Source organism: Suillus subaureus, assembly GCF_016647635.1.
Source record: "Suillus subaureus strain MN1 chromosome Unknown BJ212scaffold_20, whole genome shotgun sequence".
NCBI lineage: Eukaryota > Fungi > Basidiomycota > Agaricomycetes > Boletales > Suillaceae > Suillus > Suillus subaureus.
The window spans coordinates 283,904-299,408 of NW_024538576.1; the positions used below are offsets into that span (position 1 = coordinate 283,904).

General features: G+C 45.5%; 3 protein-coding genes across 3 annotated transcripts; 2 read left to right on the forward strand and 1 right to left on the reverse strand.

The window, feature by feature from the left end:
- Window positions 1-541: 541 nt before the first annotated feature.
- Window positions 542-957, reverse strand: BJ212DRAFT_343317 (uncharacterized protein). Its single transcript, XM_041342963.1, has one exon. It carries the CDS (start codon window positions 836-838, stop codon window positions 608-610), a length of 231 nt encoding a protein of 76 aa, XP_041191972.1. The 5' UTR covers window positions 839-957; the 3' UTR covers window positions 542-607.
- Window positions 958-3,203: 2,246 nt separating this feature from the next.
- BJ212DRAFT_1577788 (uncharacterized protein) lies at window positions 3,204-3,970 on the forward strand (the record flags this gene model as incomplete). The annotated part of the gene is made up of 1 exon (XM_041342203.1): window positions 3,204-3,970. Exon 1 carries the CDS (start codon window positions 3,350-3,352, stop codon window positions 3,968-3,970), a length of 621 nt encoding a protein of 206 aa, XP_041191973.1. The 5' UTR covers window positions 3,204-3,349.
- A 7,415-nt stretch (window positions 3,971-11,385) lies between these two features.
- On the forward strand, window positions 11,386-15,090 carry BJ212DRAFT_1300444 (uncharacterized protein; the record flags this gene model as incomplete). The annotated part of the gene is made up of 14 exons (XM_041332992.1): window positions 11,386-11,439; window positions 11,852-11,893; window positions 11,988-12,003; window positions 12,045-12,164; window positions 12,306-12,411; window positions 12,453-12,542; window positions 12,773-13,070; window positions 13,117-13,142; window positions 13,268-13,359; window positions 13,687-13,863; window positions 14,119-14,351; window positions 14,476-14,497; window positions 14,643-14,691; window positions 15,000-15,090. 14 exons carry the CDS (start codon window positions 11,386-11,388, stop codon window positions 15,088-15,090), a joined length of 1,416 nt encoding a protein of 471 aa, XP_041191974.1.
- Window positions 15,091-15,505: the final 415 nt, after the last annotated feature.

The window sequence follows — 15,505 nt, forward strand, 5'->3', positions numbered from 1 at the left end:
TTGGGGGTCCTAAGCGAAGGATGTTCTGGGTAAGACCTAGTAAGATTAAAGTGAAGTCTAGCTAAGTACATGACCGAGTTTATATAGACGTAGGTAACTTTAGGGCAGGTACACATACGTCACTGATCGAGTCAGAGATAAGGGAGACAAGTCACCCAGTGACGTCATGAACGAGTCAGAGATAAGAAAGATGAGTCACCTAGCGACGGCATATGGCAATCATGATGTAATACAACGAATATAGAAAGTAGTTAGTCTAATGATGGCACAGCAAGGTGCAGTCACGACATAGTACAGAGGAGGAGAGAAGAAAGAAAAATAGGGGGTAACCATAACTGTAACAATTATTAGTTCCCAATTCAGATCTGAATTTTGTAATATGATTGGTTTGCCATTAGTTATCCAGAGGAAAAGAATGGGCCACACTGCGCACTGCAGCAAGGTAGCATGGCATTTGTGGAACCATTGTCTCTGAAGCATGGTGACAATGTACTAAATTGTGAAAAGCGTGAGCGCAACAGTGGTCACCACGTAGCAAAGAGTGTTTGAGTCCCATTGTTTGATCTCTTTGACATTCATCCCAAAGATGGACTGAAGACATACGCAGTCAGAAAGTTTCTGTACAAAAGATCTCTATGATTACCGCAATGAAACTTGCTGGTAGGAAGACTATCGTGAGGTATGAAAACCTCAGCATCATCCATCGTCCTTCTAGACGATCTATTTCAATTAGTAGATTCTTGCACTTCATCTTCAACAATACATTTAAGTCTGTGCACTCTTCGTCAGTAACTTCATGAAATTCCATGGCCGGATTGGGGGTCGTCTCTATAAACATTACTGATACATTGAAGCCATGAAGGAGTGATTGGTAGTGCAAAGACGCGCTTGAGGGATATGGAGGTCATGTATAAGCGATATATCATCCATTTACAGTACTTGTAGCTCCTGGATGTGCTTGAGTAACATCACTTTCACTCAAGAACTACATACCAGCGGGCCAATATAGCAGACTCGTCCCATGCCTATAGCGTATACCGTAAAATCACGAGGAAGAGGAATATGTTGGATCTTTGGACTTGCTGAATATTTCGCCAGTATACACTTTCCCCTACAAGCTGCATGAGTGAGTGGGTAGCAGATATTCGGTGCCATGTAAACTCAGGATGATAGTGTTTTCTTTTCCGTCGAGGACCATGTGGATTGCGAGGAGGTCAATGAAAAGCATGCGGCGGTCTAGGAGGGACGTTTGAGAGTGAACGTATTAATTCAAGAACATCAATACACATACTACTTCTCAAGAAAGGAGACTGAATATCGATCGGGGTATCTGCTGGAGGTAAATCGAATGATTGTGGCGGATGATCGATGATGAGCTACTCACTAGTCACGAAATCCCATGTTCCAGGGTCAGTTGGTGATGGGCGAGTGTATGGTGATCGTGATTTCTACTGTGGTCGTAAAAATGACAGTGTAATAGTGATATCTATCGCACACATGAGACCCCAAATGGAAGGTTTATACTAACGATCCTTCTCCGTGACAAGGCACTTCCTGATCTCGTGCGGATATAGCAAGTACTAGGGATCTCCTTCGTCTCAGCGTAGCAGGAGCTCTGGCGGATGTGCAGTGTCCCTTTCGAACGCGTATCGTATGAATAAATAACAAACGCCGGTAACAAGTTTTCATGAACACGGCGACCTTCTTGACAGTAGATACTGACTCGGAGCCCTCTGATCGTAACTTGTCAGGATACTTTGAAGAGAGAGCAATCGAATGTGTGCACGTTAATCCTTCAGGAACTTTGAAAGCCCATGGACAGTGGAATTGATCAACCTGCAGGCGTCAGGAACTACAGTGAGTTTGAACCAAGTTTGAACCCAATATTATTACTGACATTGTATGGTGACCTTATCGGATTTTCAACAACATTTCAAATTTCAATCCCAGTGAGAAACGGTCCTAGCCGTATCGACGGTAAACGACGGAAATATCGCGACAATATTTCCGTCGATTTGGGGAGACGGATGAGACTTATATGATATTTTCAGCGACTCGCATCGAGTAAGATATTGCGGAATCGAGCGTGTTTGCGTAGCGTGGATTCCAGTATATTATCGTAGCTCCCAATTGACTTTTGCATATCCACTCATCGACGCAAATCGAGTGAAAAAATTTGTGTTAGGAAAACATTACAAATGCGATAAAAAGTGTACTCTATATTAATATACCGCAACCCCACCTATGTGTCTGAATGATGTAGCCCAACTTCTGGCACATTCTACATACTACATAGCTCCACCAATTTGCCAATGATACTCGCGGACTCGGTGTTGTCCGCATCCTGGGAGTCCTTGACCAGAATACTATATCATTGTTAGATGTGGTTGCCAGACAAGTAGACAGGACTTACAATGACGGCTGCCTCGTTTCCGTGTTTCTACAAGAATGGCCCGAATCAGTTCAAGTATATTAGGTAGCTTTAATGGAACTCACCAATCAACTGTATCCGTTGAAGCTGCTGGACGTGTTGATCATGGGGACAATGATATTGAACTAGCAATGATGTAAAACAGTCAGAGAACGAACCTGACAATGCCAGACAACTCCCAATGTTTGAATTGTGCGCATATATGCGCTGTAAATAGCACTTACTTGTCGCAGGAACCACAAGACCAACTGGATGACTGTCGAGTGATTGGGATTAGCAAATCGATTGGGCCGTGAAAAGGCCTAGTACCTACCTCGTCAGTGCAGTGGCCAAGCAAGAAAGTCATGCGTCAGACGATGCCAGGATGGTTGAGGTCAACAGCAAGATTTTGTTGAGAGGATGACGAGATGATGGAGGGGAAGAAGAAAGCTTAGATGAGTTGAGTGGGGATGGAATGTCCCAATATATATCATAATTGGCCCACTGTCACGGTGTGTCGACGTCATTGCGCGCGTGAAGTGATGGTGCGTGCGCAGCTGATCAGTGCGTAAGAATGTTCGTTCAGAACGTTCAAATATTGAGCAAAGTCAACACTGCACTTTGAGGCTAAATAATGGACGAGGAATATGTGGGGGAAATTCCAAATTATCGGTAGATAAACATGAGATAAACATACGATAACGACAACATGATTATCTCATGTTTAGTTACAATTTACAGCACATATCCTCCGAATAAAGTCTTTGATTTTCCTTGAATATTCAATGATATTAATATTTGGCATTCGAAGCAATAGTACAGATCCTCCAGCTAGGTACCGACAATTACATCAATTCTGACCTTCTACCAGCTTCTACCGCCTCCTGATCTTTTTGGGTGCTCAGTATCAACCTCCAACAGCCATTTGAAGCCGTGAATATGGCAGGACCGCACCAGAACATGCCCAACAAATCCTCCAGTGTGCCCTTGAAGCCCTTGAGCACTGCTAAACCAGGTCCACTTGCAAAGAAGAGGGCTTTGGAAACCCTGGCAAATGTGTCCACCTCGAAACGAGCATGGCCTGCGGGAGGGGATGGAGGGGAGGGGCCATCATCCTTTCTCAATCCATTCACCTCGCATCATCACAACCCTGCAGCAGCAGAACCCTTTGACCCAGGAATGAGTGTCGCTGAATCTGAAGAGTTGACCCGAAGGATGCAGCAGCAGATGGATCAGGGTTCAAGTGAGGCTATGAGCGAGATGGAGCAAGCAACAGATGACAGTGATGCAGACATTGATCCAAGCCTTCAGGATATGGACTCCATATCAGCCTTGACTGAATGGCTCAGCCACAAACACACACCTATTCAAGACAGTGATCCTGTCCAACATGCAGCATATATGCACCCCAAAGGGTATGGGAGTATTTCTGCTTCACGTGTGCCAGTCTCAGCCACTTCTCGATGTGTTTCGACCATGCAAGGTCCTACCCCCAATGCAGTGACTGCAAGCCAAGCACATTCAGTGACTCCAAGCACTACCTGTTATGAACTAGGATAGTCGCAACGACAGCTACTCAATAAGAGTAACGGCTGAGGTTGAATCAAGACCTTACAAATGTAAGGGTCGTAAGACAAGTCAAAGAGAGTGTCTCTGGCTTGAATATCGGTGATCAGACAACTTAGGATTGGGGGTCCTAAGCGAAGGATGTTTCAGGTGAGAACCTAGTAGATTAAAGTGAAGATCTACTGAGTACATGACTGAGTATATATAGAACATAGATGCTTTAGGGCAGGTACGTATATGTCAGTGATGAGTCATCTAGCGACGGCAGCAGCGGTCGTGATGTAATACAAATATAGTAGAAGGCAGGTCTAGTGATGGCGCGATATGGCACGGTCATGACGTAATACAAGGAGAAGAAAGGGAAATTGAATAGGGGCAGACACAATTGTAACATTACCCCTCATTTAGGAATGAAGTCACTGACTTCAGTTATCCTGGTTAGCCCAGTAAATAGGGTCAGCATCATAGTTTGAGTCAAGCAAATCATTTTGTTCCTCAGTGATAGGGAGTGACCTATCCACTAGCTCTGCGGCATGGTAAATGGCGTCCTGCTCAATCTCCCAGCGGGCAAGGGCTTTGTAGAACCCAGGATCAGTCCATACCAGCAGAATAACTGCTTCTCCTTTCAGCTTCCTACAAAAGACCGATAGGTGTCCGGGTGCATATTCTTTGCAAACTCAACAGTAGTACGCCGGACAGTTCTTGTGGCAATGTCCGGCAGAATGACAGTTATGACACACAACATTATCAATTGGTGCCATTTTTACTGTAATAACGGTGGTCGACTGGTCTGGTGGAGAGGGAGATCTGGATCATTTGAGCATCTTGTGTGGAGAAACAGATGTGGCTCGTTTGGCAGCGATATGGGAGGATCTTCGTTGGATGGGGTATCTGCGCGTGGTGGGTGAGATGGGGGTAGGAGACGGAGAAGCTGATATGTCAAGTACAGCAATAGGAGGGATATTATCATTCTGATGGTCAATGGTAGTTGTTGCAGGGACTGGCGGTGGGACTGGAATGGTAACATGCAGAGAGGGAGGACGTGCAACTGGGTCAAGAGCGATTCGTTCCATGACAATGCGAATAGCCTCTCTGATAGCGTCTCTAGTATCATCAGGCAACAGATGAATTGCAGTATTACAAATGCATATATGAAGGTGACGGAATATGGCTTGTGGCATTCATCATCAAGAAGGTTAGCGGTGCGCTCGATGAGGCTGGCATCCCTGATGATTCTGATAATGAGTCCACTAGATATTGCTCCTCTTTCTCCTAAAAGATGATCTATTTCAATAGCGTATTGTTGGGAGGTGAGAGCGGATTCAAAAAGGGCGCTGGTCTCAACTTGATCAATAATTGAAAAGTAGTCGGTAAGGGTAGAGTCAGTGGTAAGGGTGGAGTCAGATGATGGTGGGGAAGCCACTGGTGAGGATGTGTTATTGGCAAGGTTAATGGCGGTAGCGGTCTGATAATCAAGGAGGGACAATGGATGGGCATTTCCTTCGGCTACAGTGTTCATGGCAGCAGTGAGTTCTTCAATACGTTGTATGCAGAGGCATAGGCATTCGAGAGACATGGTTTCTGGATTTACAATTGATGAGCCTTTTTATATGCAGCAAGAACATCAGCAGCATTGCTAAGGTTTTCTTTGGGGATCCATTCATTACTGGCAGAAGAATATCCTTTCCAGGACACCAGATAGTGTCTTCGTTTACCCGTTCCTTTGTGCGACAAGATTGCATCAATTTTGTATTCTTCTTCATTATCAATGACATCTGGTGGTGGATCATGGAAGTTCGGACCATGAACCTCTGTTTCATGATAGGACAATAGTTCGGAAGCATGAAACATGGGGTGAACTTTCCACTGTGACAGTAATTGGAGTGTGAACGTGATGGGGGAAAGAATGGCAGTGATTAAAAAAGGGCCATATCGCTTTGGTGCAAGCTTCTGTGATGGTAACTGCATGATTAGATTCTTTCCTGACAACCAAACCTTATCCCCTACTTTCCATGGGTGGTATTTCTGTCCATGGGTTCATTCCGCAATTCGTTGCATAGCGAGGTTATGGCAGGAAAGTGCTTCTTCTCTCAATTTCTGGAGCAAGCAGAGTCTGTCTTCTGCTGCAGGGATGGTGGAATTAGGGAGCGTATGGGGAAGAGCTCTTGGTTTGTATCCCATCATTAGGAAGAATGGTGAAGCATTACGAGAGTCGTGTTTTCGGTGGTTATGCACAAATTCCACCATAGGAAGGTGTTCCACCCAGTCTTCAGGGTGATTTCGGCAGTAGATCTGAAGATAGGTTTCGAGTTCCTGATTAAGATGTTCAGTTTGACCATCAGTTTGAGGGTGATAAGCGGTGGATGTGGCAATATCATATTTCAAGAGCTTGGCAAGGGCTTTTGAGAATTTTGACACGAATTGTGGTCCACAATCTGAAATGACTTTCTCATGCAAGCTGAATCGGCGGTAGACATATTTGAAAAATTTCTTGGCGACCCCTTCAGAGGAAATGGATTTAGTGCAAGGGATAAGAATTACCCCCTTTGTAAGCCCATGGTCAACCACAACCATGATAGAATCAAAGCCAGCACAAGGAGGGAGATCAGTGATAAGGTCAATGGAGACCTGGGTGAATGGGGCTGCGGCAATGGAAGGTATAGGGATAAGGGGAGGAGTAGTTGGATGGGTGTCGGATTTCATCTGCTGACAGAGGGCGCAACCCTCAATGTATTTATGGATATAGGTACCCATAGAGGGCCACCAAAAGTCCTGTTTGACCAATTCTTCAGTTTTAAAATGCCCAGGGTGACCGGCGGTGGGATGATCATGGCAATGTTCTAAAATAAGACGTCAGCCAGCAGGGCGGATGTAAGCGCGGTCCTTATAGTAAAGGATATCGTCCGTAATTGTCCAATCTGCAAGGGCGGATTTCATGGGGGGAAGGGAAAGGCCATCTAAGGCATCAGAGGCGGTGGTGAAGATGGGGTCGGGGTCGGAGGGGTCGGGGTTCACAAGAGAGGTCATGAGTTCAACATCAAGGAGGCAGACGAACATGGAGTCAGGAAGAAGGATTTCATTGGTATTATCTTCAGAGGAATCTGTTCCATGGTCAGGGTGGCGAGAGAGTGCATCAGGGGTGACGAGCTTAGTTCCAGCGACATGATGGAGTTCGATATCATAACAGGACAAAATCAACTGCCATCAAGCCTGTCACTGAGTTAATTTCTGGGCAGTCCTGAAATACAATAGATTCTTGTGGTCTGTGAAAACAATGATGGGATGAGGGTTACCCTCCAAATAATGGTGCCATTCAGTCAGGGCATGGATGACAGCAAGGAGTTCTCGATCAAAAATCTGGTAGTTGCATTCTGTGGGATTCAATGTTTGCAATAGGTATCCACATGGGTGGTAAATGCCATTTTCATCAGTCTGTAGTAACACTGTGCCAGTAGTGACTAGCGATGCATCAGTTGCTACTGCAAACTGCCTACTTGGATCTGGGTTTCAAAGGACCAGTTGTTTGAGGAAATATTCTTTCAGGGTGGAGAAGGCTGACACGCATTGTTCTGACCAAAGGAATTTGACGTCTTTCTTGGTAAGGTCGATCAGGGGTCTGGCGATGTCAGAATAATGGGAAATAAAGTTTCGATAGAAGTTGCAGAACCCCAAAAATGACCGTACTTCTTTTACCATCGTGGGAGTGGGCCAGTTGCAAATACCATCAGTTTTGGCCACGTCCATTGCCATACATCTGGGATGGATGATCATCCCTAGATATTCTACTTCTTGTGCATCAAACATACATTTCTCAGGTTTCAGGAAGAGTTTTTCTTGGTGGATCTTTTCAAGGACGTGTTGAGTTCGTTCGTGGTGGGAGTCAAGGTCATTGGAGAATATTAGAATATCATCCATATATATGACGAGCCATCCTTCGTTAATCTCCTGTTGGAATGTTCAGTTCATATACACTTGGAAGGTAGCAGGGGAGTTGCAGAGACTGAAAAACATGACATTTGGTTCAAAGAGACCATATTCTGTGGTGAAGGCAGCCTTCCATCTATCACTGGGATGAATATGAATGTTGTTATATCCGGAATGGACATCCATCTTTGTGAAGTATTTGGCGCCATACAACCGTGCGACTAATGAAAGCGGTAACGGGAGAGGGTAAGCATTCTTGACCGTCCACTCATTGATGTACCGGTAGTCTTGACAGGGATGGAGATCTCCACTTTTCTTTCCTACAAAGAAGAAGCTGCTTGCCTGTGGTGATTTTGACTCAGAGATAAAGCCTTTCTTCACATTTTCATCAATGAAGGCTCTGACTGCTCTATGCTCCACTTCTGATAACGGATACACCTTGGATGTTTTTGGAATAAAACCAGGTTTAGTTTCAATATGATGGTCTATACCGGGTCGTTCAGGTGGTAGCTGGTTAAGGCCATCTTTTGCAAAGATATCAGTGAAATCATGGAGGTAAGAAGGGACGAGCTCCTCGAATGACTTCTTCTTTTGTTCAAGTCCAGCTGCTAACACAAACTGTTGCGCCTTATTGCTGGTCTTGATGTACTCCAATTCTGGCCATGACAATGGTGTAACCGTAGTTTGTTGTTCTGTGATGCTAGTGCCATCCTTAGTTAGGGGAGTGTCCATAGAGGTGTTGGTGATAACCCAAAGCTCAGAAGCATCAGTGGGATATTCAACTAAAAATTCATCATCTTCAAGGTGGTACATGGCAATTTCGCACACAGGTGGTGCATAGTCTGTGGTCCATACATTGTCTTTGGTATCAAAGGAGTCATTGTCGTTGTCAGGGATGGGATCAAGGTTAGGGAGTACTGGGGGTACTTCTTCGTCTGGGATCTCTTCTATGGTGGCTCAGGGTACTGGTTCCTTGGGTGATGCGGCTATGACCGTCTTCACAGGAGGTGCTTTCGGCAGCATTACAACTGGAATCGGCATCGGTTCTGGACTGTTCTTCAGGAGTTTCCTGAAGAAAGGTGGGAGACCGTTCTTTTCTCGTTCGATATCAACTTCTTCCTCAATCTGATCGCTTTTCTCAGTTCTCGAGAGTTCCAATGTTTCTGCTTTCCACCAGATTACTGGGTCCATAGCACATAGCCAGGGAATTCCGAGTAATATCTGATCACAACAGCTAAGCCGTGTGATGTTGAACTTCCCAATCATGGATCATTCGTCAATCTTTATGATGAGGACGCAATATTGAGTGATAGCACCCCCCTTCATATAACTTCCATCCACAGTAGTGACTCGGAATGGTTTCGAAAGTTTGTGCATCCAAATTCCGTGGGTTTTGACAAATTCTTCAGAGATAAATGTTCCAGCAGCGCCAGAGTCAACAACGGCCATTGTTTTGACGGTTTTCAGACGAGTTTTGGAAATGAGGGAAATAGGGATACAAAGTTCCTTTCTGATTCCAACACTCTGTACAAGTCTGATAGGTACATTGGAAGATACTGACGTCGATCCAGTCTTCCACATCAAAAATCCTCAGCGAGGCGACAGATCGTTGTATCTTCATCCTCTTTATCGCTGTCCTCTATCTCTTCATGATGAACAGGAGTCTTCTTCTTTTGTGGGCACGCTCTGGTCGTATGCCCCTTCTGGTGACACATGAAGCATAATCCTTTCCTCATATGGTCACTTCTCTTGGCTTCTGTAAGCCAGTCTACCTCCATGGCGTTTGGGTCGTGTCGATCAATGGATGGTCTAGGCACGTAACGTTGTCCAGTTGATCTGGTGGTGATACGATGGTTCTGTCAAAACACAGCGCCTCTTTGGTAGTTACTGTCAAGCCTAATGGCTGTGGCAACGTACTTGTCGAAATCTGTAGGAATGGTTTCCATCTGGAAAACGGAATTAACAATTCCTTTCTTTAATCCATCATTGAAGAACGTGATTAAGACTGCATCTTGCTTTACGGAGGCCTGCGCAGCAAGGGTCTTAAAGCTAGCAACATAGGAGGTGAGGTCACCCGTTTGTTTCAGGGTTCGGAGTTTGTTCATGGCGGTGCCAATGGCATCAGCCAGTACGAAAGCTTCTTTGAACTTGGTTTCAAAGTTTGCAAAAGTTCCATAAGACTTGGAGATGGAGTTTTCAACCTTGGTGTAAAAGGTAAGTGCCCAGCCCATAGCACTGTCTTTGGTCATATACGCAAGGGTGGTGATGACCTTCTTCTCGTCGGTGTTGTAGATTGTAGCGTTAAGCGCGAAGTACACTTTAACCGCATACAACCATTGTAGAGCTTGCTGAGGACTTCCATTATAGGTAGAGGGAGCTCTGGCTTTAAGTTCTGGGATACTGGTGGACATACTGATCGTTCTTGTCTAGTGATGTTTCTGTTTCAGGGAATGTTCTAGTCTCTCTCTGATTTGTTCTGGGATCTGGGACCTCTTCTGATGGAGAGGGTTGATAGATGACTTTAATCTTTTGTTATGAACTAGGATAGTCACAATGACAGCTACTCAATAAGAGTAACGGCTGAGGTTGAATCAAGACCTTACAAATGTAAGGGTCATAAGACAAGTCAAAGAGAGTGTCTCTGGCTTGAATATCAGTGATCAGACAACTTAGGATTGGGGGTCCTAAGCAAAGGATGTTTCAGGTGAGAACCTAGTAGATTAAAGTAAAGATCTACTGAGTACATGACTGAGTATATATAGAACATAGATGCTTTAGGGCAGGTATGTATATGTCAGTGATGAGTCATCTAGCAACAGCAGCAGCGGTCATGATGTAATACAAATATAGTAGAAGGCAGGTCTAGTGATGGCACGATACAGCATGGTCATGATGTAATACAAGGAGAAGAAAGGGAAATTGAATAGGGGCAGACACAATTGTAACACTACCAGTGCACTCAAACACACCTCACATCATCTAGGAGCACCACCTCTCAAACCATCAGCATTCAATCAGTTTCAAACTCCTGACATACCTCCTGCTCATCACCCAGGCTTCTCAACTAGCACCAAACCTTCACAGCATGCAGTGGCAACATCACTATCCAGTTCAAGAGTTCCTAGCGCTGAATTTACAGACAAACTCGCAAACCTTGATACCATTGTTGCACAGCTTGCTGAGAAAGTTGATCAGTTGATGCTGCAGAGTAGAGAATCAGTTGAATTCAAGCCGCAGATCAAGGAACTCACCCAGGCAAACCATGTGCTGCGAGCAACTGTCAAAGATCACCGTGCTGCAATACATAAGCTTGAAGCAACTGTTGATGCGCAGAGTGCATCACTAGAAGAACTACTCACATTGATAGATGGACTTCAGTCTGCAGGAACTGCACTGCCAACAGTCAAGTCTGTTGACAAAGCAACGAAGGCCATATGTGACAACTTTCTTGACTGTTGGAGTTGACCACGGTCAGTTAAAGAGCAATGGCTACAGGCACACCAAACAAGGGCTCCTGCCATCGTAGAAGTGTCCGCACAGTGAGTGGTTTGAGTGCGCAGCAATGTGTCGTGTCTGCCATCGTCGTGAGATAAGACGATGAGCGCCCACGGCATATTGCGAGCGCGCAGAGCTCGAGCTCGAGATCTGGACTTAGCGTTTGAAAATAATCATGAGTTATAGCTCGAGACAGACGCTGGTTATTCGGAGAAAACAGGTTGGACGTGCTACAATACGTTTATTTACTGATTACATGGGATTTTCCGAAAATAATAGCTGCTATTATTTACCCTCAAATTCCGGTGCAAGCCGCAGTTGAAAGAATTTCAGCATGTTCAACCAATGTTCAACGGATTTTTACTCAATGGATCAACGGCACATTTCACTTTCCCGATTTGCATAGCTCTCGCGATATTGTTGGCACATTTCTCATATTACCGTCGTTTGCCATAGATATGGCTAGGACCGTTTTTCACTGGGTTTCAAGGCCCGGTGGTAAGTTTGAAAGAGCTTCATTCGAATCATTCCCGCCTGCACTGGGATGATGCACACTGCATCAGAGACTTTAACGATTTTATCTTAACTTAAGGTCTGGCTAGGGAGAGGTTCATGCGCTACTAAATTGAAAATTTTCGAGCGTTGGTAGACTCGGAGGTGATTGGCCATCTATCGTCAATAACAGTACTCAGCACATTCTTAGAAGCGCCAAAACTTCCAAAGCTGCATGAACGAGTTTACATCAAGGGAGGGAGAGAAAGTGCAGGTGGTAAGTGTGAAATGTTGTGGCGATAACGGCTAATTTTCAGAAGTTCTTTCGATGCCTCGAGGGTGCAAGCGCTTATTTGCTGACCAACGAAGTGAAGGGTACTAATCTGACATGCGGTCTTTCCGATCTGACAGCACCCAGTTCACGCCTCTGCAACATGGTGTTATGGCATCACTGGTGTCACGATTGATAAGGGTACGAAACTTCTACTAGTGCCTACGAATGCCGCATTGTTGAATTGTGACAGGTAAGGAGACCAGATGCTAACTTGACACGAGTTGCTAGTAGGACTCGGAGAAGTCGGAGGCAGACATCTTCGGGATATCATGAAAAAGGGAGCTGGGAAGAAAGGATTTTCTTACCTGTCTCCGTCTCCAGGTGTGTACTTGCGTCTCATCGAAGTTCAAGTTGTGCAAGCATTCTGACCTGTCGAGTGACTCGAACCTGACGTCATCCAAAACAGACGCAACTCATCATCGTTGTCGAACGAATTGCTTGAGATAAGCAAGTAGCACCTACTAGAACTAACATCATCCCACGAAGATCGGCTTGATATCGTTGACTGAATTTTCCGCTAACCCTTTGAACCCTGTGCTGCCTTAAACAAGTGGTATGTGTGGCTCCCGCAAGGTGGAGCATGCAAAGTGGTTCGAGTGCATTCTCTGGGATTCCAGTGTATCCTGGCGAGGTAGCTTCATGTCCACCCCATCCTCTGGTACGGAGAACGAGAATCAGAGGGACGGCAGGTCATTCGTCGCAAAGCAAGGGAACTCACGCAACAAAATAGCCTCGTCGATTCATGTCACGGCATCTATGGCAGGTGGGAGATGGACCATACTCGACGACCAAGTTCGTGCAAAGATCGACAAAACCCTGGTGTGGTCGAGCACAGGCATTAATGTCGATGTAAATGGAGGATTATTGAATGGTTGTTCTTCATCTTTGACAACAGTGGGCGTTCAGAAAAGACAGTCATTGGTATGAAAATGAAAATTTGTCTACTGCTAGTTATTGAATGCAAATCGACTTGAAGCATGTCATTTCCTAACAAACGCTTGTCACTTCAAACGATGAGGGGTGTGAAGGGTTGTCTTTCCCGACAGGTTCCGGAAGGCACCCTATTGCCTAGCAGGAACAGCAAAGCAAGCGAATTCAGCCGGATTGACAGCAAATGATAGACCACAATCTGAAAACCGTGCGCGACCGTCAGCATCAATTGACACGTTAGACTGTCATTTCCTAGCATTCGTACCCGGGGAACTGAGGCACAGATACTGTGCCCCACTTAAATGACGGATGTAGTGTGTACCTTACCCCAAGTGAGAATTAAAGGGTGCAGTAGCAAAAATGAACTTGCAATAACAAACACCGCTGGAAATGACACGAGGATGCGGCAACATAGCTTTATCCATAATACCCCTTCTCTGCATGAAGAAAGTTCTCTTACCTTACCAGACGCAATCTTCCACGCCATATTCGCTGATGTCGATGTGCCATGTCCCTGCTAACATGAGGTGTGTAGATCCGAAAATGCGGGGGATCGGTGCCGCATCCCAGTTAATCTATCTTGCTGATCAGATGCCTAAGGAAATCCACACAATCTGGGAATTTTCAAATAATACCAGTTTGCAAATTCTGGATGAGGATGTGCATACTCCATTTCTATGCCCTCATGTCCCAGCGGATTTCAGGTACTACGGTCCGTTTCATTCTTGATGAACAGAAATGTAGATGAGAATATTATGGAGATGACCACGATAGACGTCAATTGTGAACCGCATTCCTATGCGTGAAACGCAGTGTGCACTTGACGTCGCTTGCCAATGCACAGCAGCGCGGATCATGGTTGAGGCGATAGCCTGTCTTCTAAACACCTTCATATGAGCATAAAGGTCGGAGTATTGTACTGCAACTCCAAGTTGGATCGAGTGTAACAGTGATATCCCCTATGCAGACCAAATAGAAGGGAGAGACAACACTAATCCTCTTGATAACAAAGACCGCCGGCAGAGTCAGGAAGATGTGGCGGCAATATTTGGCTTTGTCCGTGACAGCTTTGCCTCCTCAGGAAAGCCCGCTTACTCGACGCAGCCTTCCATGACAGGTTTGCTCCGAAGACAAGATGCCAACGTGCCATGTTCCTGCCAAGGTGACACGACGAACATCCGAAAAAGCGCCAAGTTACTGGTGAGTCCAAAAGGGGGGAAGTATCGGATTTGCCTCCAAACCCCATTTCTCTTCGGCTGGCCTGAAATTCGTCCCTTGGTTTCGATAATGAATACTAGCAGAAAACGGCCCACCTTTTTCTCAGGATCTTGCCTGCGAGCAACCCTGTATGTTTCTCCCTTTATAAGCTACGACATGCCAGGATATACCAACACAGACTTTAGTGTTTCAACTTTCAAGATATAAAATACATTTCAAAGCATCGTTGGATGCGCCGGAGGCCACTACAGCCTGATCTATCTTGCCGATCAGGTACGACAGATCCTCAAACCATTCATAAAACCTGGGAATCGTCAACAACGTCAGTTTATTCAGAATACACGTGTAAGAACTTCGTACTCCATACCTCAGCGAAATTCAGGTACAGCTCTTGATGAGGAGAAGAAACGCACATGAGAATATCACGGAGATGGCCATGACAGATATCCTTTGATCCTGAATCACGTTACTGTGCGTGTTTGCTATAATCCTCGTGTCACACACAGCAGTGCGGTTGAGGGGAGATTGGCTGTCTTCTATCTACATGCCCTGCCTATAAGCGTTATTCTTACACAAATACAGTTGAGCCTGAGTTAGATTGCAGATCAACAGACTTGGATTTTTCCCTAGGAAGACCAAATTGAAGGACAGCAGCGGCCAGCCGTTCCTTCGCATAGACGGCAGTGGCGCAGAGAAAAGCCCACGCCAGGACCTGGGCTAGAGCGTGTTAGCTCAGGGCTGCACACAAACAGCCACCTTGAGTGGATTCAAGCTTGAATGCGAACGTTGATTAAAATTTGATGGAACCGTAGTGAAGAGATACGACGTACAAGTAAAAGTAGAGAGCACAAGCACGGCTGTTCCCCTTGCAACCCTGCCGCGGCGGGTTGTCACGGCGCTAGAGTTATCGTACCAAGTATAGGTTATAAGAATCATAGCACGAATAGCTATGATAGCTGGCCAGGGGCCTAGATCCGCGTTGTCGTTGGTTTGCATATAATTTGTTCGAGTCGGACCGAGTTGGGTATGATATGAATCTGATATACACAGATCCGTCCCGACTCCTTCAAAGTTTCACCAGTGCACCCTCCTTTTCTCTACCTATCTACCCATTCTTCCATTCTCTCTTCCTCTCC

Excerpts from the sequence above, each read along its gene's own strand:
- BJ212DRAFT_343317 (XM_041342963.1), bottom strand. The coding sequence starts at position 838 with ATGTTTATAGAGACGACCCCCAATCCGGCCATGGAATTTCATGAAGTT.